At 43.7% G+C, this 26,319-nt stretch overlaps 1 protein-coding gene across 1 annotated transcript; it reads left to right on the forward strand.

Moving 5' to 3' along the window:
• Positions 1 to 24,013: 24,013 nt before the first annotated feature.
• LOC101355653 (interferon lambda-1) lies at positions 24,014 to 26,008 on the forward strand. Its single transcript, XM_004388217.1, has 5 exons — positions 24,014 to 24,184; positions 24,525 to 24,602; positions 25,484 to 25,627; positions 25,732 to 25,815; positions 25,910 to 26,008. Exons 1-5 carry the CDS (start codon positions 24,014 to 24,016, stop codon positions 26,006 to 26,008), a joined length of 576 nt encoding a protein of 191 aa, XP_004388274.1.
• The last annotated feature ends 311 nt before the right edge of the window (positions 26,009 to 26,319 follow it).

A 26,319-nucleotide genomic window follows, 5' to 3' on the forward strand; every position in this document is an offset into this window, starting at 1 on the left:
CCAAGCATTTCAACCACTGCACCCCCAGGACTCCTGGTATTTCACCTAGCAGGGGTCTAATTCAGAGACTCAGTTCCAAAAACACAGGTTTTTAAAAGGATAAATGAGCAAAAAAGAGACATCAGAGTAACTCAAAGATTAGTAATGGAATAAATCAGCCACCACCCTTAGGAAGAACATAAGGGGAAGGGTGTTGTTCCCAGAACCCAGGTTCTTGGAGAAGGGGCCCCTACATGTGGGTTCTCAGACTCCAGAAGCCAGTGCTGGAATCTCCATGGAAGCACTGCAGCAGCTCGTGCTTCCAACTCTGAAGGCAGTTCTCTGAGCAGACACCCAGCTCTTGAGTGGAGAACTGTGTAGTTGATTCTCTGACCACCAAAGGTCAGTTCTCTGTAGCTAGTTCCTTGTCCAAGGTGCACAGCATGTTGGCTGCGGGTGTATCTTAGAGGGAACAGAGCAGCTGGTAATGGGAATGCTGTAAGAAGTTGGAGCTAGAGCTATCCACTGTGCGACAGATGCTGTCACCCAGCTCTCCTTCAGGAGGGAAGAACTTATTTCTCCAGGTGCTGAGAGTGTTTCTGGATGTCTTAGTTATCTAGTGCTACTGTAACAGAAATACCACAAGTGGATGGTTTCAACAAACGGAAGTTTATTCTCTCACAGTCTAGGAGGCTAGAAGTCCAAATTCAGGGTGTCAGCTTCAGAGGAAGCCTTTTTCTCTGTCAGTTCTGGGGGAAGGTCCTTGTCATCAATCTTCCCCTGACCTAGGAATTTCTCAGTGCAGGGACGCCAGGTTGAAAGAATGCACTCTGCTCCCAGCTCTGCATTCTTGGTGGTAGGAGGTCTCTCTCCTCTCTGCTTAATTCTCTCATTTATATCTCAAAAAAGATTGACTTAAGATACAATCTAATCCTGTAGATTGAGTTCTTCCTCATTAACATAACTACCACTAATCCTGCCTCATTAACATCATAGAGGTTAGGATTTACAACACATAGGATAATCACATCAGATGGCAAAATGGTGGACAACCACACATACTGGGAATCATGGCCTAGCCAAGTTGACACATGTCTTAGGCTGGGTTCTCTATTGAAGCAAAACGAGTAAACATATAAATATATATACAGAGAGAGATTTATATCAAGGAAATGCCTCATACGGTTGTAGAGGCAGGAACATCCCAAGTCTGTGGGTCAGGTTGGAGGCTTCTCCTGCTTCACATAGCTGCAGGGGCTGGCCAACCCAAGATCGGCAGGTCAGAGAGTAGGGCTGTGGCTCACAGGCTGCGAAAATCGATGAATCCCAAGCTCGGCAGGCAAGATCGCAGGTAAGCTGCTAGCTCAAGTCCCAAGAACCTGAGGTCAGATGAACAACAGCCAGCTGAAGGATCCAGCACAAGCAAAAAGCCCCCAAGCCTTACCAGAATGTCCACTTATATTCAATGCAGGCCACACCCCCAAGGAAGCACCCTTTCAACTGATTGGCTACTTACAGCAGATCCCATCATGGGGGTAATCACATATCGAATCTCAACAAGGGAAGAGATCACAACATTGTATGACTGCCAAAACACTGAGAATCATGGCCCAGCCAAGTTGACACATAATCTTAACCATCACAACACACATTTTGGGGGACACAATTCAATCCATAACACTGGAATTTGTCTTTTAGTTGTCAACTGTCTTTGGGGATTGCCTGCTGTGAAGAAAACTGTTTTGCCTAAATTCATACCTCTTTCCATGGGGAGCCTGAAGCCAATGACTGACAAAACATGAAGGTATAAAGACCCAGATCCCTGATCTCAACTCGAGACAACTCTGAAGGGCCATCCCAGCTCCAGAGATCCCACAGGGTCTGGTGAGGCCTTCATTGGGATTACATCACCATTCAATGTCCCCTCTGCCCAATCCTGCATCCTTCTCCTCCCTTCTTCAGTGTTGATCCCAGGAGCCTTCCCTAATAAATATCCAACATGCTAATCTTCATCTCAGAGTCTGTCTTCCAGGAATTCCATCTGACCCATTACTGCTGAAAGTTTGCCAGTCTGAGCTAGAAGCAGGAAGAGGGTCCCTCCTCCCTTCTCTCATTAGCAGAACTTAATCTAAATCTGGCGAAAGAGTCTGGGGAAATGTAGTTTGCAGGATTTCAGCCCCACAATCACAGAGTATAGACAGCTGGGTTTGGGGCTGAGACTGTATGTAAATAATCAGTCCAAGAGATTTGCTCCTAAATTCAACAATCCCACCGTGGCTTTCTGAATTCCCACCTCCTGGTCGTGGTAGATGTAGCAGCTCCCCTGGTGGGCAAGTTCTGTAGCATTGTCTTAAGAGTCTTCTGGAGGCCAAGCCTAGAGCTTCCTCCTCTGAGTCTTTCAGTGATATTTTAAATGACTGATTCTCTTTATTAAATCTCTTTCTGTTTAACATAGCTAGTGTGGTTTTTTTCTCCTACAAATGAACCCTGCCTGATATGAATCTCAGTCTTTTTGTAAGGTGCCTATCAGCTGCTTCAAAGTGTCTCTATTTGCAAAGTCTCTTTGTTAACATTAAGGGAAGTCAGACAGATAATAACCTAGGGTGAAACCATTGGCTACAGGTCCCAAATCTACCACTTACTAGATATGCGACCTCGATCAGTTCACCTAACCTATCTGTGCTTCAGTTTCCTGTGAAGTAAGAATAAAATAGGACCTATCTCATATGGTTATTGAGAGGATAAAATTAGTTAATACATATAAATCACTTAGAACAATTCTTGGCACATTGTTAATGCTCAATAAATGTTAGTTACAACGATCATCACCATCATTTAGCAGTATCATCACCTGTCCATGGTCCTGAAGCTTTATTGCCCATCAGACCTTAATGATTTCTCCACTAGGATTCTGGGGACTCCTGACCAGCCTTTCCCAGGAATTCTGAACCAGGAGAGATAAGAGGCAATAGGAAGAAGGGAGGGAATAGAGACAAACAAACAGACAGGCTCTAGGAGATCTAGCTACAAAAAGATTTTAAGAAAAAGACAAGAGAAACTTATTTCTACATTGTTGTTAAAGAACACCAGAGTGCTGGATGTTCTTCAATCTTAATGGAAAATCTGGGCTGTTTATACTAGGACCACAGTTGATAATTCAAAATTTATAAGGCATTTCATAGTCACCAATGTACTCATTGATTCATATAAGGATAATCAATAGATGCTAAACCTTTGGGTGCAAAAGTTCTTGGAAACAGGATATTCACATAGTCTCAACTATCACCCCGAAATGACTTATCAATTACAAGGGAGGAAAGAAACCTTTACAATAGAGAAATCTGACAGACTGCACCTTAACTCAATAATAGAATTTAATGTCATTAAAGAGGGAACAAGTTGACATCGTGTTCCTGCCGATGTGATACACTGAGAAAGACACTATATCAACTATGAGTTACTCTTGTCAAAAATACTTCACCTGATTTTAAATGATGAGGAAACCATCAGACAAATCCAAGCTGAAATATTCTACAAAACAATTAGCTTGGACTCTTCAAAAATGTCAATATCATGGGGGTGGGGGAAAGGCTCTGGGACGTCACAAGGGAGTAAACAGATGTGACATCATCATCAAAATGCAATGAACAATCCTCGATGGAATTAGAGCTTAGATTTGAAAATATATATATCTATCTTTAAAGAACAAAGCTATTTTGGGTACAAATGGGTAAGTCTAAATAACGAGTGCATATTAGATAACATATCATTAATACTGTTAATAAAATGTCAGAAATTTGGGGTATTATGGCTTATATAAGAGACTCCTCTTGTTTTTAAGAGACGAATGTGAAGTATTTAGGTGTGAAATATTGTAATGTCTGCAACTTACTTTCAAGTGAAGGAGAAGAAAAAAGAGAGGCAAATGTAACAAAACATTAACCATTGATGAATCTAGGTGAAAGCTTGTTATGGATTGAATTGTGTTCCCCTCTCTCAAAATGTGTGTTGAAATACTAACCTCTGTACCTGTAAATATAACCCTGTTTGGAAATAGGTTTTCTTTTGTTATGTTAATGAGGCCATACCAGTATAAGGTGGGTCCTAAACCTAATCACTTCTGAGTTATAAAAAGAGAAGAAGAAACATAGAGACACACACCTGGGGAAGAGAGACACCATGTGAGGATCTTCTACAAGCAAAGGAGTGCCAGCAGTCACCAGAAACTAGGACAGAGGCCCATAGAAGGAAATGGTCGAGACCTTGATTTGGACTTGTACTCTTCAGAACTGTGATAAAATAAATTTTTTTTAAAGCCACCCACTTGTGGTATTTCTGTTATGGCAGCACTAGGTAACTAAGACAAGGGCATATGGGTGTTCATTGTACTACTGTTACAATTTTATTGAAGGGGTAAAATTTTTCCAAATAAAAAATTGGGGAAAAATCAACGAGACGTTTAGTTTTTAAACTTCTACCATATTTCAAACAATTGTAAGTTTGTTCCTACCGCGCTGAATGTTAACCAAGGGCACATTCATTCAACAGACATTCACTGAGTGTCTATTGTGTGTCAGGCATTGTTCTAGGCACTGCAGTCAGTTCCTTCTCCAATTCCTGGGTCTCTTTCTTCCTCTGCTGCTCCAGGTGAATAGAGACCCATTGCTGTAACTTGGATGGCCAGCATCCACTCCCTTAACCTCTACACTACACTGCCTCACAAACAAGAGACAGTCCCAGGGCAGTGTGGTGGACTTGCATGGATGGGTTGATGAACCACACCTCCCAGAATTCAAGCCCTCATGTGATCCCCTCCCACATTGACTGTGGCTTGGCCATGTGACTGGCTTTGGCCAAATGGGACATGTCTTAGTCATCTAGTGCTGCTATAACAGAAATACCACAAGTGGATGGCTTTAACAAACAGACATTTATTTCTCACAGTCTAGTAGGCTAGAAGTCCAAATTCAGGGCACCAGCTCCAGGAGAAGGCTTTTCCTCTGTCAGCTCTGGGGGAAGGTCCTTCTCATCAATCTTCCCCTGGACTAGGAACTTCTCTGCACAGGAACCCCAGGTTCAAAGGACATGCTGTGCTCCTGATGCTGCTTTCTTGGTGGTATGAGGTCCCCCTGTCTCTCTGCTTGCTTTTCTCTTTCATATCTCGGAAAAGATTGCTCAAGACACAGTCCAATCTTTTAGACTGAGTCCTGCCTCATTAACATAAATGCCACCTATACCACCTCATTAACATCATAAAGGTAGAATTTACAACACATGGGAAAATCACATCAGATGGCAAAATGGTGGACAATCACACAATACTGGAAATCATGGCCTAGCCAAATTGATACACATATTTTTGGGGACACAATTCAATCCATGACAAGGCATTAACACAGAGCTTTGGTAAGTGCTTGCATATCGAGTCTTGTCCTTTCTGACATGCTCTCTGCACTATGCAAGGAAGCCCAGAGTAGACTACTGAATGATAGAAGACCCCATGGAAAGAAACGGCCAGCCATAACAGCATCCCAGCTGAAGCCAGCACCCAGCCAGGCTACCAGGTGACCACAGGCTCATGAGTGTGCACAGGAGAGACCAGTAGAAGAACCACCTGATACGCTCTCAGAATCTTGAGAAGTAATAAATCTCTGTTGTTTTTGTCTACCAAGCTGTGGGGTATTTGTCACCCATCAATAGATAACTGAAATGGGCAGACAAAGATGTAGGAAACGACCAAAGGAGACACACAGCAAAGAGACAATTAAATCCCATAACCACGTATTGAAGTCCCAAGTGTTATAGATTCTTGGGGAAGCCGGGTAGGAGAAAGAAAAAAAATTAGGCAAGGGATCAGATAGTCCCTGCCCTCAAGGAGCTGACATTCTGTGATCTCAGAAGATTTTCTTACATGGGAGATGGTATAGATTTGTTACTCGACTTAGGAGTCTGCCAGATGTGGGTTTGCATCTTGGCATCACCAACTCCTTGCTGGGTGGACTTTGGCAAGTTATTTCACTTCCCTGTGCAAAGTTCATCATCCACAAATACCTATTATAAAATCCTAGGAAGTGCAAACTAATCTGTAATGACAGAAGGAAGACCTCATGTTGTCTGGGGAAGAGAGTAGAGGGAAGGTCTAAAGTGACCCAAGGAAACTTTGGGGAATAATGGAAATGTTCATAACTGTGGTGGTGGTTTCACAGGTGTATACAGATGTCAAACTCATCAATTGTCCTTTTTTAAAAATAATATTTTATTGTTTTCAGTGAAAATCTACACAGCAAATTAGGTTCCTATTTAACAATTACTACACGAATTGCTCAGTGATATTGGTTACATTTTTAACAACGTGTCGACATTCCCATTAATTCATTCTGGATGTTTATTTCCAGTAATCTGGTTTCCCTGTTAGATTTTCTCTGAGTGTTTACAGCATTTAATTACAGATTGATTAGAAATATGACAACAGAATGGCTGCAAAGGGATTTTCTTCAGAAGCAACTGAGAGAGAACTATAGTGGTTATGAACAAGGAGGCAGTACTCAGTGAAAACCAACGTTTCGGAACTCCCCTTATCAGCCCTTCTTTATTCCCAAGCACCTAACCCACAGTACTGGGCTGTCCTGTCCTAACCCCATTCTTCCTCCCCAACACCTGCTCCAGGACACACTGCTCTGCTCCCTGACGAAACAGTAACAGTACTCTATCTAAAATCAGAATATATCAGGTTTCTAGCGGATAATCAACTAAATGTCAGTATACTGTTAGTCATTTAAAAAAAAGAAAAAGCAGAAGGTCATTAAACAAGATATATTCTGGACTGCTAGTATCAACCTGGGGGCGGGGGGACAGGAACAGACTGCAGTGTGCCCTCAAAATCCTAGGTTTTCCTGTCCCTTACCCCCTTCATTTTTGCTTTAATTATTGACCATTTGGTCACATATAGATGATTTTTTAAAGGTGTGCAGTACTCACAGGTACTCTATTTTATGAGCCAATCTGTTATTTAGCTAAAAGGTGACTTCAAGGAGTAGTTTTGGTTCAAGGTTTAAGGAGTATCTCAGGGCGATAGACTTGGGGAGTCCTCTAATCTCAATTGGTCCAGTAAAGTCTGGACTTTCTAGGAATTTGATTCTGTTACACATTTTTCTCCCATTCTATCAGGATATATCTATTTGGCCCTGATCAGAACAGCCATTAGTAGTACTGGGCACCATCTAGTTCTTCTGGTCTCAGGGTAGATGAGGTTATGGTTCGTGTAGACTGTTAGTCCTGTAGACTAGTTTCTTCTCTGAGTCTTTCGTTTCCTTCTTTCTCTTTTGCTCTGGATGAGAAGAGACCAATAGTTTTAACTTAGATGGCCACTAGCAAGCTTTCTGGACCCCAGACAATATTCATCAAACTAGGATGTAGAACATAAACTTTATGAACTATATTATGCCAATTGACCAAGTAGTACCATGAGACTACGGTCCAAAGCCTTCGAACCCAGAAAATCAATTCCATGAGGTATTTGGTTATGTCTAAGATGTATCTATGACTGTACACCCTATATGATTTATTATATATATGAATATACAAGTGTGTACACACATACATGTACATACACATACATATAGCTACAGCTATATATGCACACATATGTACACACACATACATACCCATACTCATATATGCACTGTGATAGTTAAGATTGTGTGTCAGCTTGGCTGGGCCATGATTCTCAGTGTTTATATGTGATCACTCCCATGATGGAATCTGCTGTGAGTAGTCAATCAGTTGAAAGGGAATTTCCTTGGGGATGTAGCCTGCATCAGAATATAAGCAGACATTCTGGCTTTTTGTCTCACTCTGGATCCTGCAGCTGCCTCCTCTTTGTCTGACTTCTGGTTCTTGGGACTTGAGCTATCAGCTTATCTGCTGATCTTGGGATTTGTTGATCTTCACAGCCTGTGAGTGGAAGCCCTGCTCTCTGACCTGCCAATCTTGGGTTAACCAGCCCCTGCAGCTATGTGAATCAGGAGAAGCCTTGTGGTCTTGCCTGCCAATCTTGGGATTCATTGATCTTCACAGCCTGTGAGCAAGAGCCCTGCTCTCCGACCTGCTGATCTCAGGTTCACCAGCCCCTGTGGCTACGTGAATCCAGAGAAGCCTCTATCCTGATCTGCAGACTTGGGACGTTCCAGCCTCTACAATTGCAAGAGCCTTTTCCTTGATATAAATCTCTCTGTATATATATTTTTACGCTTTATACTGGTTTTGCTTTTCCAGAGAACCCAGCCTAAGACATGCATATGTACATGCATATATAACCACACACATATTTTTTGGCTGTTGTTGAAGATTAAATGTGTCATTTTCTTTATCAAAAATGCCCTTTTTTCTTGTGTAATTCTTAATGACATCATTTACCTTGATCAGGCTGTGCAGTCCTCACCCACATTCAGTGCTACCTTTCCCATCCTACCTCCCCCTCAAAAAAGAAAGAAAAAATAAAAGGTATCCACTATTTAGAAAGTGATTCCCCCTCTTCACCCAGTCATCCCTGGTAACCACTAATGAATGTTGGTCTCTGTTTATATACCTATTCTTGTCTTCTTATAAAAGTAAGATTATATAGCATTTGCATTTTGTGATTGACTTACTTCACTCAGCATAATGTCCTCCAGATTCATTCATGTTATGTTTCAAGAATTCAGCTTTATTCTTTATGGCTGCATAGGATTCCATTGTATGAACGCACAACATTTGTTTATCCACTCATCTTTTGATGGACAGTTAGGTTGTTTCCATCTTTTTGCTATTGTGAATAGTGCTGCAATGAACATAGGTATTCGTATGTCTGTCCATATTTTACTCTTAGATCTCTAGGGATAGACCTAGAAGTGGGAGCGTTGGATCAAATAAAACTATTTCTAGTTTCTTGAGGAAATGCCATACTGTTTTCCATAGTGGTTGTACCATTTTATAATCTCACCAGCAGTGGATAAGGGTCCCAATCTCCCCATATCCTCAGCATTTGTTGTTTTCTGTTTGGTTTTGTTTTTTCTTATCACTGCCTGTGGTGAAATGAGTTCCATTATGTGGCCTTTTGCCTTGGGTCTTTGGAAAAACAGCTTGAGAGATTTCTCCCCCAAACCCTGAGGAGTTACCTTTGCCTTAGTTTTCTACCCTAGAGGGTTTGTTACTTTTGTCCAGGTTGATTGACATTTCCTGGGTAAGCCATAAACAACTTGTGGTTTGATACTTTTCATCTCGTCCTGGGCTGCAGCCTTCCCTGTGATTGGTATACACCTTGCAGAAACTGGTCAATATACTATGCAAAGGAAGTGACTATAGACTACCACTATGCAAATGAAGACTATAGACTATGCAAATGAAGTTACTAAAATCTGCTATACAAATGAAGTGTCTATGGCTTACCAAGAGGAGATTGGTCAATTCATGGCCCTGGTGGGAGGGCCATGACTTGAAATTGTTGAGAAGTTTGTGTATATATGCAGCCAACCCCACAGAGGTTTTTCAGTCAGGAAACAGGAAGAAGTAGAAAGGAGAAGAGAGAAGAAGCAGAGAGAAAGGAGGCAAGGGACCTCCTAAAAGAGCTCTAACACTGCTGTCAAGGGCTGTGGCACTGAAGACAGTGACAGGCCCAGAAGAGGCAGCAGAGCGGGCGGCGACAGGCCCAGTAGGAGCCTGGTGGCAGAGTCGGTGATGACAGACAGCAGGGCCAAGGGAAGCCTGTCCTGAGGGGGCCAAGAGGAGGCCTGCACGGCCCAGAGGAGCTGAGAGAGCTGTCCCGTCCTGAAGAAGGGAGACTGCCTACATGTTTCCTAATCCTGATCCTGAGTTGTAGCCTGTTACTTCCTTAATAAACCACTTAACTGTAAGTATGATCTGTGAGTTCTATGTGGCCATTGCAATGAATTATGGAACCAGAAGAGAAGTAGAGAGTGCCGTGGGAGGGATGGTTGCTGTCAGAATTGCTAAAAAAGGTATGTCTGACCTCCACCTCTTGGAATCAGCTTTGGGCTGATCCTGGTCATTATCCACCCTGAAGTTAGGCGGGTTTTGATGCTACTACTATGGCCATTTCACACGGCCATTTTAGCAGGAGTGAGATGGTATCTCATTGCAGTTTTGATTTGCATCTTTAATGGCTAATGATCATGAACATCTTTTCACGTATTTGTTGGCCGCTTGAATGTCCTCTTTGGTGAGGTGTCTTTTCATGTCTTTTGCCCATTTTTTAACTGGGTTGTTTATCTTTTTGTTGCTGAGTTGAAGTTTTCTATATATTTTAGAGATTAGACCCTTAGCAGGTATGCTGTTCCCAAAGATTTTTCCCAGTCTGTAGCCTGCCTTTTTACTCTATTGATAAAGTCTTTTGATGAGCATAAGTATTTAATTTTTATGAGGTCCCAGTTATCCATTTTGTCTTCTGCTGCTCTTGCATTTGTAGTTATGTTTGATAATCTAGCATTAAAAAAAAAAAAAATAGGTCCCATAGTTTTGTCCCTATGTTTTCTTCCAAGAACTTTATGGTTTTAGCTTTAACATTCAGGTCCTTGATCCATTTTGAGTTAGTTTTTGTGTCTGATGTGAGGTATGGGTCCTGTTTCATTTTTCTGCATGTGGTTATCCAATTTTGCCAGCAAAATTTTTTGAAGAGACTGTTCCTTCCCCATTGTGTGGACTGTTTGACCTTTTGTCAAAAATCAGTCGTCCATGGAAGGATGGATTTATTTCTGGGTTCTCAATTCTATTCCACTGGTCTGTGTGTCTATCATTAAACCAGTACAAGGATGTTTTGGTTACTGTGGTTTGTGTAGCATGTATTGAGGTCAAGAAGTGTGAGCCCTCCTTTGTTCCTCTCCTTCAGTAATGCTTTGGCTATTGAGGCCTCTTTGCTTTCCACATAAACTTGGTGATGAGTTTTTCCATTTCAGTAAAGAATGTTGTTGGAATTTAGATCAGGATTGCATTGTACCTGTAGATCACTTTGGGTAGCGTTATGGACTGAATTGTGTTCCCCCAAAATATGTGTTGTAAATCCTGACCTCTATGCCTGTGGTTATAATCCCATTTGGGAACGAGTTGTCTTTGTTACGTTAATGCGTCCAGATTAGTGTAAAGTGTGTCTTGAGTCAATCTCTTACAAAATATAAAAGGAGCAGATTAAGGAGGTAGAGATGAGGGAAGAAAGCTACCAAGCCGCAGGAAAATTGCCCAGGAATAGAAGCTCAGAAGAGACAAGGAACTTCCTTCAGAGCCAACAGACAAAGAAAGTCTTCTCCTAGAGCCGGCACCCTGAATTCAGACTTCTAGCTTCTGAGAAAATAAATTTCTGTTTGTTAAAGCCATCCACTTGTGGTATATCTGTTACAGCAGCACTAGATAACTAAGACAGAATTTGGTACTGAGAAGTGGGGGTGCTGCTCTAACAAATACCTACAATGTGGAAGTGGTTTTAGAATTGGGTTATGGCTAGAGGCTGGAAGAGTTTTAAGGTGACTAATAGTAAAAGCCTAGATTGCCTTGAACAGACTGTTGGTAGAATTATGGATATCAAAGACAATTCTGGTGAGGGACCAGGAGGAAGTGAGGAGAGTTATACAGAAATCCGTATCATCTTAGAGAATAGATATGGTGCCAGCAACAGAATGTTGCTAGAAATGTGAACATTAAATGTGCTTCTGGTGAGACTTCAAAATAAAATGATTAACACGTGATTGGACAATGGAGAAAGGGCAATGCTTTTATGCAGTGGCAAAGAACTTCTCTGAATTATGTTCAAATGTTTGGTGAATGGTAGAACTTCTAAGTGATGAACTTGGATATTTGGCTGAAGAGATTTCTAAGTAATATCTTAAATGGGTCACATGGTTTCTCCTTGCCACATATAGTAAAATGAGAGAGGAAAGAGACTTAAAAATGAACTGTGCAAAATGACAACAAAACAAAAATTTGGAAAGTTCTGTTGTACAAACTAAGGACACACGTCCTAGAATGTTTACTCAAGGACGTGGTTACACAATCTTTTCTGAAAGAGATTAAGCCTGTGACTGATGGATCTAAGTAACTATCACGGCAGAGAACCTATCAGCTTAGACTGAAGGGAACAAAGGTATAACAAATGGAAAGAATGCTGTCTCCCTCCTAGAATTCTACAGGCAGGAAACAGGCCAAAGTATCTACATCTGTTTTCCTCCAAGAAAAGAAAAGAACTATCCCTAGAGGAGCTTGGAGATTGGCAGAACTGTTGGAAGAAGCACAGGAAACAGGGCTGCCTAGACTTCAAAGGGTGGAACTATGGCCTACCGGGTTTCAAACGGTGGGGTCATAGCCTCCTAGGTTTCAAAGAGACAGATCTTCACCCACTCAGTTCCACAGTGTGAGGTTGCCATTCATGAGTGTCAGGAGGATGAAGCTGCTGCTTAAAGCTGAGGGGGTGGGGCTGCCATGCCCAAGGGGCAGAAGAACGGGTCCTGCTTTGGCCAAGGGGGTGGGGTCGCCACTCAGATGCAATAGGAGAATGGAGCCACCCAAAGCCGAGGGAGCCAAGTTGCCATCCCAGTGGGCTTGAAAGGCGGATCTGAAGCTCAGGACTGAGGGGCCTCCACCTGGAATTGAGAGGGCATGGATGGCCAACACCCAGAGTCTGGAGGGTAGGGCCATTGCCCAGATGGTCTCAGAAAAGAGAGGATTATTTTCAAGCCTTGAGAGCTAATGTAAATTATTCTGCTGGGTTTTGGACTTGCTTGGTGCCCTTTGTCCCTTCTTTCCCTCCAATTTCTCTCATTTGTAATGGAAGTGTCTACCATGTGCCTTTCCCATCATTGTACTTTTGAAGCAGAGGACTTGTATTCTAGGTTTCTCAGGTTCACAGATGAAATTTTGCCCCAGGATGGAATACACCTAAAATCTCACCCACATTTGATTCAGATGATTTATAAGATGAGATTCTGCACTTGTAGTTGATTGTAGATTTTTGGGGTGATGTGATGGGGTGAATGTGCTTCGCATGTGGCAAGGATATGAATTTTGGGGGGCCAAAGGGTGCAATGCTATGAATTGAATTGTGTCCCCCAAAAATATGTGTTATAAATCCTAACCTTTATGCCTGTGGTTATAATCTCATTTGGGAATGAGTTGTCTTTGTTACGTTAATGAGACAGGATTAGTGTAGGGTGTGCCTTGAGTCAATCCCTTACAAAATATAAGAGGAACAGATTGAGGAGGCAGAGATGAGGAAAGAGAGACGCCAAGTCACATGAAGGTAGCCCAGGATCAGAAGCTCAGAAGAGACATGGACCTTCCTCTAGAGCCAACGGAGAGAGAAAACCTTCCCTTAGAGCCGGCACCCTGAATTCAGACTTGCTGTTTGTTAAAGCTGTCCACTTGTGATATTTTTGCTATAGCAGTACCAGATAACTAAGACAGGTAGTACTGACATTCAGTTGTACATTTTTAATGTGCGTAAATTATACCTTGATAAAGTTGTAAAAAAACTAAGTTTTAAAAAATCTCTGTAGAAGTAGAAAAATAACTATTAGTTTCTGTTGAAATAAAATTTTAAATTATGAATTAAAAATACTTATTAAGCCATTACTATGTGCCAGGCATGGTTCCATGTTCTGGGGATTCAACATAGACCAAGATAGGCAGAGTTTCTGTCTCACAGAGCTCTCATTCTAATGGGGAGAGAAACAATAAATAAACAAACAAAGTAATGGCATGTAGTGAATAGTGCTACCGAGAAAAATAAAGCGGGATAAAGGAATAGAGAGTGGTGCATGCACTAATTTAGACATTTGAGCAGAGAACGAAGTGAGGAAGCAAGTTGTGCAAGTCGAGGAAAAGCATTTCAGGCAGTGGGAACTGCAAGTGCAAAGGCCCTGGGGTGGTATGTTTAGAGGACCACCTCTGTTGTTATGTGTATCTGACCAACACATATTGATTGCTGTATCAGTAAGAGTCCAAACAGGAGAGAGACAACCCAGCAATCTAAGTAGGGTAAATTTAATATAAAGAGTTATTAAGCAATGATAAGAGGGGAAAAAAAAAAAACCCGTTGCCATCAAGTCGATTCCAACTCATAGCGACCCTATAGGACAGAGTAGAACTGCCCCATAGAGTTTCCAAGGAGCAACTGGTGGATTCAAACTGCCAGCCTTTTGGTTAGCAGCCAAGAGCTTAACCACTGTGCAACCCAGGCTCCCATGATAGGATAATAACTATATATATGCAAAAAGAACCCTTAAAGGGTCTCCTAGGGCGGAAGGAGAATACCCAAGAAAGGATAAACTTGGAAGGGAGGTTCAGACCTCCACTACTAGGTGGTGGAGATGTTCGCCGGGTTGCAGGGGCCAGAGCTGGTCCACAGTCATCAGGAAAGCAGAAATGATGCTCTGGGTACGGACAACCCAAGGCTGATGGGCAGGTGAAGACAGAGTTGGGGTGCTGCTAAGAGTACTGCTGGAAGTGGGAACTAAAGAGGACATCCTCTGCAAGAGTCTAGCACACTTCCGTGTGCGTGGCTTGGGCCAGGCAGCTCCAGGCCAGTTGCACAGGATGAAGATTGGACCACCAGCTCACTAGACAGCCAGCCCCATGGGGCCCCAGTGTGCACACGTATGGGGTTGAGGAGAATGTGTAAAAGCAGTGATCTGGTGGGAACACAGGCCCAGGCTGTCTGAGACTCCTGGATACACCGATGCTGCCCAAGTGAAGAGATGGAGAAAGCACATGGTGGCCAAGTGCTGGAGAAACCTTCTCCCTGCAGCAAAATAGCCCCAGGGAAATCACATGGGACCAAGCAGTAGAGAGAAAAGCACACTCAACTGGCAAGGGAGTCACAGCGGAACCAGGAAGGAAATCTCCTTTCTCCTCCAGCATCCCTCCAACACCCTCTGCTGGCCAGGGTTAACAGCTTTGTGGCTGGCAAGGGAGAAATAGGTGAAAGACCTAGCTGTATCAAAGGGCAGGCAAAAAGGGTGAATTTGGAGCCAAGAGGCAATAAATCAATAATCTGCACAAATGCCCTAACATTTTGGTACTTTACCACATTATCAACCCATCCTGCTTCAGGTAGAAGCCAAAAAAAACTTCATACTCCCAGACTCCCTTGCACTTAGGAAGTATTGTTGTAGACATGTGGCTTGGTTCCACCAATCAGATGCACCCACAATAGCTAGGGTTCAAAAGTGAGCCACAATACCCAAGAAGAATGAAAATGTGTGTCCACACAAAAACGTGTGCTGGAATGTTCGTTGCAGCATTATTCACAATAGTCAAAAAATGGAAACAACCCAAATGCCTATCAACTGACAAATGGAAAAACAAAATATGGTGTATCCATACAATAGAATATTATTTAGCAATAAAAAGGAATGAAATACTGATACATGCTACCAAATGAATGCATCTTGAAAACATTATGCTGAATGAAAGAAGTCAAATGCAAAAAGTTGCATACCTTATGATCCCATTTCTGTGAAAAGTCCAAAATAAGTAAATCCATAGAGACAGAAAGTAGACTAGTGATTGCCTAGGGAGAGGAGTTGGGATGAAATGGGGTAGGGGGGTGACTGCTAAAGGGTATGGGGATTCTTTTGGGGGTGATAAAAATGTTCTAAAATTCATTGGGTTGATGGTTGCACAACTCTGTGAATATACTAAAAAAAATTGAACTGTACACTTTAAACGGGTGAATTGGGTGATATGTGAATTATATCTCAGTAAGTTGTTACAGAGCCCTGGTGCACAGTGGTTAAGAGCTCAGCTGCTAACCAAAAGGTGGGCAGTTCAAATCCACCAGCCACTCCTTGGAAACCCTATGGGCAGTTCTGCTCTGATCTATAGGGTCGCTATGAGTTGGAATTGACTGGACAGCAATGGTTTTTTTGGTTGTTGTTGTTTGTTTTTTGTTTACCCGCAGAATTTCTGGTTCAGTAGATCAGAGAATTTGCATTTCTAACAAGTTCCCAGGTGAAGCTGATGCTGCTGGTCTAAGGACCACACTTTGAGAACCACTGACTTGTACCAAGAGGCAATAACCACACGTAGTGTTTAAAACTCTTACTCTTCAAAGTAGGATCCACAGACGAGCAGCAGTGGCATCACCTGGGACAGTGTTAAAAATGCAGGATCTCCCGCCCCATCCTAGACTTACCGAATCAGAAACGTACATTTTAAAGCGATCCCCAGGTGATTCTCTCAACATTTAACACACGTTAAAGTTTGAGACACACTGGGTTCAATCCCAATTCTGCCTATTGTTAACTGAGATTTGGAGGAAATTGCCCATCCTCTTTGAAGTCGCAGTTTTCTCATCTGCAAAATGGAAGAATTACAGCCAGAATGCTCCATAGAAGCAAGGATGGCAAGACTTTGTCTCACATACTTTGGACATGTTATCACGAGGGACCAAGCCCTGGAAAAGGACATCATGCTTGGTAAAGTAGAAGGTCAGTGAAAAGGAGGAAGGCTCCCAATGAGATGGATCGACGCAGCAGCTGCAACAATGGGTTCAAGCATAATAACTGCGAGGATGTCACAGGACCGGGCAGTGTTTCATTCTGTCATAGGGTTGCTGTGAGTCAGAACCAACTCAATAGCACCTAACAACAACAACAACATGTAATTATATTTGAAATGTGTTTCTGTTAGACAACCTTTTGTTTTTTTAACCTATTCTACTAATCTCTGTCTTTTATTTGTTGTATGTAGACTACTTACATTTAGTGTAAGTGTTGCTATGTTAGGACTTCTGCCATTTTATTTTATTTTATTCATGCTCATTTTGTTTTTCACTTTTCTGTTTCCTTTTTCCCACCTCCCTGTGGATTATGTGAGCATTTTTTAGTGTTCTGTTTTGATTTATCTGTAGTGTATTTTAGTACATCTCTTAGTAGATATTTTTAGTGAGTTCTCTAGGGAGTACAGTATACGTATATGTGTATATATATATATAATTTATCACAGTCTACTAGTATTGACATTTTGCCATTCAAATGAAACGTAGGAACCTTATCATTATTTAGTTTCTTTTGCTCCCCATCCTCCCCGCTTCATAACTATCTTAAATACCTTTTTTACATACACTGAAAATAACATCAGGCAATATTATAATTTTGCTTTCAAACATCTAACATTATTTCAAAAACCCAAGAGGATGCTAGTCTATTGTATTTACCTATATATTATTCATTCCATAGGTCTTTATTAATCCCTAATATTCCAAGTTTCCTTTGGTTGTCATTTCCTTTCTGTTTAAGAACTTCTTTCAGCAATTCCTTAAGGCTGGTCTGCTAGTAACAAATTCACTTAGTTTTCTTCATCTAAAAATGTCTTTATTTCACCTTCATTCCTAAAGTGTATTTTTACTGGATAAAAATGACTAGGTTGACAGTTCTTTTCTTTCCACACTTGAAAAATGTGGTGCCATTTTCAGCTGGCCTCCATGGTTTCAAAAGAGAGGTCTGCTGTCCATCAAATTATTGTTCCCCTATAAAAGGTAATGCATCGTTTCTCTCTAGTTTCTCTCAAGATTCTTTGTCCTTAGTTTTCACAAGTTTAATTATTGTCTTAGTTATTTGGTGCTGCTATAACAGAAACACCACAAGTGGATGGCTTTAACAAAGAGAAATTTATTCTCTCCCAGTTTAGGAGGCTAGAAGTCTAAATTCAGGGCACCAGATGTAGGGGAAGGCTTTCTCTCTCTGTTGCTCTGGGGGAAGGTCCTTGTCTCTTTTCAGCTTCTATTTCTTGATTCCTTGGAGATCTCATGTGGCGTGGCATCTCTCTCCTCCCGTCTGTGCTGGCTTGCTTCATCGGCTCTTTTATATCTCAAGAGATTGACTGAAGATACACCCTACAGTAATACTGCCTCATTAACATTAACGAAAAAAACCCATTCCCAAATGGGATTGTAACCATTATAGGGGTTAGGATTTACAGCACATATTTCTGAGGGATCAATTTAATCAATAACATTTTATGATGTGCCTGGGTATGAATTTCTTTGTATTTATTCTGTTTGGGGTTCAGTCAACTTCTTGAATCTGTAGGTTTACGTACTTTGCCAAGTTTAGGACATTTTCAGCCCTTAAGTCTTAAAATATTTTTTGAGACCCACCTTCTTTATGTCCTTCTGGAACTTTGATGATATGAATGTTAGATCTTTTTTAATTGTTCAAAAGATCTCTGAGACGCCTTGCATTTTTCTTTTAATCTTTTGTTCAGATTTCAATCTATTTTCTCTCTGTTATTCAGAACGGGTAATTTCTACTGATTTACTTCAAGTTCACTGATTCTTCCCTTTGTCATTTTTGTTCTGCTATTTAACCCTTCCAATGAGTTTTACTTCAGTTATTTCATTTTTCAGTTCTAAAATTTCCATTTGATTCTTTATCTCTTCTATTTCCTTCACTGACACTTTCTATTTTTAAATTTGTTTCAAGAGTGTTCATAATTGCTTGTTGTAGCATTTTTGCAATAGTTACTTTAAAATTCTTGTCAGAATTAAGTTCATGATCTGCGTAATCTTGGTGATCTGCACTATTATGCTAACACTAGCCACATGTGACTATTTAAATTTAAATTAATGGCTTTTCCCATTCTAGTTGAGATTTTACTGGTTCTTGATGACAAGCTATTTTCTTTTATACCCTGAACATTTGGGGCATTATGTTATGAGACTCCAGTCTCTACTTAAATTCAGTATTGCTGGGGCTGGATGGTAGTTAAAGCTTTGCTCACATAGTCCTGGTGCCAGCCACTGTGCACTGTGGCCAAATCACAATCTTTTGGAGTTTTGGGTAATTCATTCCACAGCAATTTTAACAACATACACACACACACACACACACACACACACACAGTAAGTCCATTGTCTATAAAAGGAGAGATTATATATGTATGCATATGTGTGTGCATATGTAATTATTTTGTTCCCTGGGCCCCAGAGGGCATCGGAACTCTATAGGTTCTTGCTGGGGTGGGAATTGGAGGCGATAGAGCCCCCACTGCAGTTTCGGGGATCTGAAAGCTGAGCTGGACATCCAAAACGGTCTCTCACATGGCTGACAGTTGATACCAAGTGGGAATGGGAGCGTGAAGGTCTCAGGATGGGCTTCTCACACGGCAGCTGGCCTCCCCCAGAGTGAGAATCTCAAGAGAGCAAGCAGAAGCTGCCTGACCTTTTCTGACTTAGCCTTGGAAGTCACACAGTACCTGTGGTTACACATGAGTCACTAAGGCCAGACCAGATTTAAGGGAAGGGGACAGAACCACTTTTCTATGGGAGGGCGGTCAAGGAATTTTAATACATGTGTTGTAACTGCCACAGTCTGCCCTCTGGCCACAAATTATTTACATTCCGTCTACCTCAAAAACACACTCATCTCCTCTCACGACATCAAATGTCTCGTCTATTATACAACAGGCTCAGACTCAAGGTCCAGGATCTCATCATCTAAATCAGACCCAGGTGTTGAGGAAGTCGTACTGTTGCGGGAATATAGGAACTCTCAAGCACTTGCAAAGGGAGGGAAGCAGTTGCAGCTACTTGGGAGGGCAATATATGAGTATTTAGGACTGCACTGTCCATTATGATAGCGACTAGCCACCACATGTCTGTCAGTTTGTTGTACTGTGGTGGCTTGTGTGTTGCTGTGATACTGGAAGCTTTGCCACTGGTATTTCAAATATCAGTAGGGTTGCCCTTGGTGGACAGGTTTCAGCTGAGCTTCCAGACTAAGACAGACTAGGAAGAAGGACCTGGCAGTCTACTTATGAAAAAACTGGCCAGTGAAAACCTGTGAAGAGCAGCAGAACATCGTCTGGTATAGTGCTGGAAGATGAACCCCTCAGGTTAGAAGGCACTCAAAATATGACTGGGGAACAGCTGCCTCCTCAAAGTAGAGTTGACCTTAATGATGTGGATGGAGTCAAGCCTTCGGGACCTTCATTTGCTGATGTGGCACAACTCAAAATGAGAAGAAACAGCCGCAAATTTGCCACATGTGACTATTTAATCTTAAATAAAATTAAAATTTAATTCCTCTGTTGCACTAGCCAAATTTTAAGTGCTCAGCATCCCCATGTGGCTAACAGCTATCATATTGGATAGCACAGATACAGAAAATTCTATTGAAAATTGCCGATTAGACAATGTAAATATGGGCACTCCCTGTGACTAGCAATCTTACTCCTTAGTATATGTCTTAGTTTGGGTTTTCCCAAAAGCAGACCTTGAGCTAAGAATAACCCAAACCATTGCTGTCGAGTTGATTCTGACTCATAGTGACCCTGTAGGACAGAGTAGAACTTGCCCATAAGGTTTCCAAGGCTGTAAATCTTTACAGGAGCAGACTGCCACATCTTTCTCCCGCGGAGCAGTTGGTGGATTCAAACCACTGACCTATCAGTTAACAGTGGAGCGCTTAACCACTGTGCCACCAGGGCTTCTGAGCCAAGGATCCAAAAAACCAAACCAAACCCATTACCATCTAGTTGATTCCGACTCATAGAGACCCTATAGGCTGGTTTCATACTGTTGACCTTTTGGTGAGCAGTCGTAGCTCTTAACCACTGCACCAGCCAAGGATATAGTGACTTGTCTGGGAGCATAAATGAGTGAAGGAAGTGAGACTACAAGAGGAAAAAAAAAAAAAACAATAGATGCATGATCTGGACTGGGGTGAGGTACCAAGTGCAAAATTTAAGGAGGCACTCACTCACTGGGTCTGCACTTATCTTAATCTGAGAGTGAGTGCCTCCTTAAATTTTGCACCCTAGTCACTTGGCTTGCCTCACTCCAGTCCTGGCCCCAGAAGGATTACTTCTGTGAGCACCTAGGGCTCCTTTGTACTGGGGACCCTCTGCAGTAGTCAGAATTTTGTAGAATGCACCTCAGAATTGACTCACTCAGAGAAAGGGAGGCTGAAGTATTCATTCACTGGCTCAGGACCCTCACTGATTGAGGATCATCCCTGGGGGAAGTAAATCCTGGCATTTCCAGTCTCTTCTGCATGCAAACAGGAGAAAGACCTCAGAGAGAGAAGCAGAAAGATACAAATGGGTACATGAGAAGGGACGCTGTCAGAGCATAGGGGAATAGCCCACCACATCTGCAGGTGAGCACAGAAGTGGGCTGAGGGGATACAGTGTGGGTCTCTGTATTCCTCTTGGTTCTCCAGAGAAACAGAACCAATTGGAAAGAGATTTAGAGACAAAGAGAGGCTTTAAAGAATTGCTCACGAGATTGTGGCGGCTGGCAAGTCCAAACTCCATAGGGCAGGCGGTCGGCTGGAAACTCAGCAGAATATCTATGTTACAGTCTCAAGGCAGAATTCCCTCTTTCTTCCAGAAATCTCAGTTTTTTTTCTCTTAAGGCCTTCAACTGATTGGGCAAGGCCCACCCACATTAGGGAGGGTAATCTGCTTTACTTATAGTTAACTGATAATAAACGTTAATCGTATCTAAGTACCTTCATAGCAGCATCTAGACCAGTGTTTGACCAAACAGCTGGGCACCAGACCCTAGCCGAGTTGACACATAAACTTAACCACCACAATCATCAAGAGGCGTGTGACAGTATATCTTAGAAAACCTCTTGCAGAGAGGTCATGTGTGAGCATTATGGCAGTGGGGAGCTGGAGAAAACCTAAGTGTCCATCACTTGGGGAATAGATAAGTAAAAGTGCCGGGTGCACACCATGGAATACAAGGGTACAGTTAAAAAGCACAAACACGACATACGTGCAGTCATATGGAGAGAGCTCAGAAACACAGTGTGAAGGTGAAAGAAAAATAAAGAAATGAAATTTATAGCACAGTACCTTTTATGTAAATTGGAGATACATAAAATCACACATGCTAAAGATACGTCCCTCGGCTATATATCAAGGGCATTAGTGTGGGTGCCTATAAGGGGGAGGAGTGAGAGCGGGGAGTGGAGGAAAAAAATCTTAGAGGGTCTTTCATGGAACAGTTGCGATACTGTGTTATGATCTGAGGCGTATGATTAATAACTTCCTACACCTAAGGGCCAAGGGAAAAAAAAAAAAGGAATGGAAAATACAAAGTGCCTGCACATCAGAGCAATTTCCTACCTGCTACACAATTATTTAAAAAATTGTTAAAAAGCAAAGATGTTGCTTTGAGGACTAAGGTGCGCCTGACCCAAGCCATGGTATTTTCAATTGCCTCATGTGCGTGCAAAAGCTGGGCAATGAATAAGGAAGACAGAAAAAGAATTGATGCCTTTGAATTATGGTGTTGGTGAAGAATATTGAATATACCAGGAACTGTCAGAAAAATGAGCAAATCTGTCTTGAAAGAAGTACAGCTAGAATGCTCCTTGGGAGGGAGGATGATGAGACCTCCTCTCAGGTACTTTAGGCAGGTTATAGGAGCGACCAGTCCCTGGAGAAGGACATCATGCTTGGTAGAGGGTCAGTGAAAAAGAGGAAGACGCTTAAGGAGATGGATTGACACAGTGGCTGCAACGATGGGCTCAAGCATAGCAACGATTGTGAGGATGGCGCAGGACCGGGCAGGGTTTTGTTCTGTTGTACATAGGGTCGCTGTGAGTCCGAACCGACTCAACGGCCCCTGATAACAACAACACAATTATTATTATTGCAGGGGGTGATGATGACAGATCAGCCAGGCTCACAGCCCGTCTTCTGGAAGCCCTCCTCACCGCCTTCTCAGTCTCCAACAAGTGCTCTCACTTCCGGAGAATAAGGAATTCCCTACCCCTTCCATGCTACCCTGGGGGGTGGGGGGGGAGACTTGGGTCCCTGTTACTCCTAGAGGCTCCCATCTTATACCTTGGCAGAGTATAGAATAGGAAATAAGTGCATGGGACTCTGTACAAACCCCAGCTCCGCCATTAACCAGCTGTGGGAACTTAAGGAAGCCACTTTGCCTTCCTGTGTCTCAGTTACCTGTCAAAAGAAACTGAGTCAATAATAAAATTAATCTATTAGATGAGGTTTATTCAGGCAGAAGATTCGCAATCGGGTAGCACCAAAACACACATGAAAAGGTCCTCAGGCAGAGTAGCAGCAGTGACCGGCTTTTTATTGAAAAACGCGCGAAAGCGAAGAAGCTTGTGTCTGATTGGCTTATACGATTTACTCTGGAGACGCTGTCAGGATTTCATTGGTCAGCGAGGGTGGAAGCGCTGTCGGGATCTCATTGGTCAATGAGGGTGGCCTCATTTAACCGAAAGCTGGGGTTAAGTTTTGGTAAAGACAAGTGTTAGGGGTGTTGTCTACTCCACCACCAATGACATTTTGTCAACCACAGGATTCCACTTTCATTTAACATACCTCACCTGTAAAATGGGGATGGTTGTAAAAACAGATAAATCCTCACGAGGATGTTAGGAGGATTAAAAGAATTAGTCTGCGGAACGTACTTAAACCAATGGGGGAAGCCCCGTCCCTGCCGCTAAGGCAGCCTCGCCCCCACACATCCGTGCCCCTCTGTAAGAGTCCTCAAGCCAGCACACCATCCCTCCACCTGCCTCGGCCTCAGTCAGCAGCTCCCCAACGTCAGCTAGCTGAAGGCTGCCCCTGGGAGTCCTTCCACTGGAGAGTCTCCAGTTGGACTACTAGCCGAAAGATTGGTGATTTGAACCCACCCAGAGGCTCCTCAGAAGACAGTCCTGGAGATCTACTTCCAAAAGGATTCACAACAGCAAGGGATGCATATCCACTAACAAGGGACTTATCAGAAACAAGGCTCCCTGCTGGGATTGAAGTTCAGTTTCTCTTTCTTTCTCGGCTCACCTGGCCCCACCTACATCTGTGAGTTCACTCCGGTCTCACCTGACCCCACCCACGCCTGTGAGCCACCTGGTTCAGCACCTGGCCCCACCCATTCGTGCCTTTTTATTCTACACGGAGATTCCAATTTCCTTTTGCCTTTTCGCTTTACATACATCAGCCAGGATTTCCCATCCAGCCCAGTTAAAAAGCAGAGCCATGCAGCCAGGGAGGCAGCTTCGATTTGGCCATGGTTGCAACACGGGGCCTAGTGCTGGTGACCGTAGTGCTGGGCTTGGCCAGAGCAAGCCCTGTCCCCACTTCCAAACCCACCACAACCAGGAGGGGCTGCCACATTGACAGGTTCAAATCTCTGTCTCCACGGGAGCTGGACGCCTTCAAAAAGGCCAAGGATGCACTGGTGAGTCTCTCTTGTTGTGGACTAACCTCTACCCCTTCTAGAGTGGGCCAACCTCTATCCCTTCTGCTATGGGCTAGCCTCCATCCCTCCTGGGGCGGGTTAACCTCCAGTCTTCCAGCTATGGCTAAACTCCACCCTTCCTTCACTGGGCAAACCTCCACCCTTTCTTCACTGGGTGATCTGTTTTTTACTGCAGTGGGCTAACCCGTGTCCTCCACACTGAAGGAGTCTCTGTCTCTTTGTGGGTTAACCTCCCGTTGCTAGCCATCCTCCAATCCTGCCAGAGTGGTCTAACCTTCATCCCTACTCCTGTGGGCTAACCTCCACCCTTGCTCTCTAGGAAGAGTCGTTCTTGCCGAAGAGCTGGAGCTGCAGATCCCATCTCTTCCCCAGGACCTGGGACCTGAGGGAGCTGCAGGTGAGCTGTGAGTCACCTTGGCCTCATCTGGCTCCTTTGCCATGGTTCCTTAAGTGAGCCCTTTACGTTCTTTAGCTTGCCTCCTTTCCCTCTCTGATCTCTCCTAACTTGTCCTGTGTTCTCATCACTCCTCAACTGCTCCCTTGACCCTGCCCCTCCCCTGGGTCCCTTTTATCACCTCCCTGCCCGTCCCCACTGCCCTATCTCCTTCACCTGTCCCTCTCACCTCCTACCTCTTTCCCACCTCTCTCTCCTTTTGTCTCCCATATGCCCCCAGTCTGTCCCCACCTGAGCCCCTTGCCTTGCTCAGCTTTCCCTGTCTCCTGTCAACACTGACCCATTCTTCCCCCCTCACCTGTTGTCACCACCGACTCCCACCTATGCTCTTCATCATCTTTCTTTCATTTATCTTCTTCCAGCACCAGCTCCTCCTTCATCCTCCCCTCCCACCCATGCATCCCACTGTCTCTCTCACCTACCTCCCTAACTTATTCTCCTCTCACCTAACCCCATCCCTGTCCCTTCAACCTCTGTGACCCTTATGATTTCCCTTCCATCTTCCCCCATTTTACTTGTCCCCTCATCTGTCTCCTTGCTTACCTTTCTGCCTCACCTATATTCCCACCATCTGCATCCTTCTTCATATTTCCTCCCCTTCTGTCTCTCTCTCACCTGACTCATCACCTGTCCCCATCACTAGTCTCCCCCTCATCTCTCCTCATCACCTATCCCCATCACCTGTCCCATATAACCTGCCCTCCACCCCTGTATTCCCTACCTGTCCCCACTTACCTGTGTCCTCTTGCCTGTCTTCCTCTCCTTCCCAACTCACCTATACCCTCACCTGTCCCCCTCATCTATACTTTCTTCCCTCTCCTCAGGTGTGGGAGCGCCCTGTGGCCTTGGAGGCTGAGCTGGCCCTGACGCTGAAAGTCCTGGGATCTGTGGCTGACTCGGCCCTGGGGGCCTTCCTGGAACAGCCCCTTCACACACTGCGCCACATCCACTCCAAGCTGCAGGCCTGTGTGAGTCCTCAGGGCACCCAAGACCCTTCTGTGGGCTCTGGCCCTGTGGGATCCTACCCCTCTGCCCAGGCCCTGCCTCACACACACCTGTTGTCTGCCCACAGGTCCCGGCTCAGCCCACAGCAGACCCCAGACCCCAGGGCCGCCTCCACCGCTGGCTGCATAGGCTCCAGGAGGCCACAAAGATGGTGAGTGACAGGGAGGGAACCGATGCCAGGGCCCTGGGTAAGGGAGGAGGCCGAGGCCGGGCAGTGGGAGACCACTGACTCATCTCCCCAACAGGAGTCTCGAAGCTGCGTCGAGGCCTCTGTCACGTTCAACCTCTTCCGCCTCCTCACACGGGACCTGAAATGTGTCGCCAGCGGGGACCAGTGTGCCTGAGAACTGGACCCACCCCAGCCCGTCTGAGACCCCAGACCTTATTTATGCACCAAACCCAACCCTCCCTTAATTTATTTCCTCTCCCTCTATTTGTGGGGCTGCAGCTCTGACTCTGACCCATTAGAAATGTTTTTTTTTTTTCTACTTTTGTACAATATGCACAAATAAACAGTGAAGAACTGAACCCTTCTGTGACAGGAGAATCCTTGTGCCTGTGAGTGATTGTGGCTCTGTGACTGAGTGTGGACTGGATGTCTGTGTGGTACATGTAAAACTCGGGGCTGATTGTGTGTATCTAGGTGAAAGTCTGC

This window comes from Trichechus manatus, unplaced genomic scaffold (genome assembly GCF_000243295.1).
Source record: "Trichechus manatus latirostris isolate Lorelei unplaced genomic scaffold, TriManLat1.0 scaffold00207, whole genome shotgun sequence".
Classification (NCBI taxonomy): Eukaryota; Metazoa; Chordata; class Mammalia; order Sirenia; family Trichechidae; genus Trichechus; species Trichechus manatus.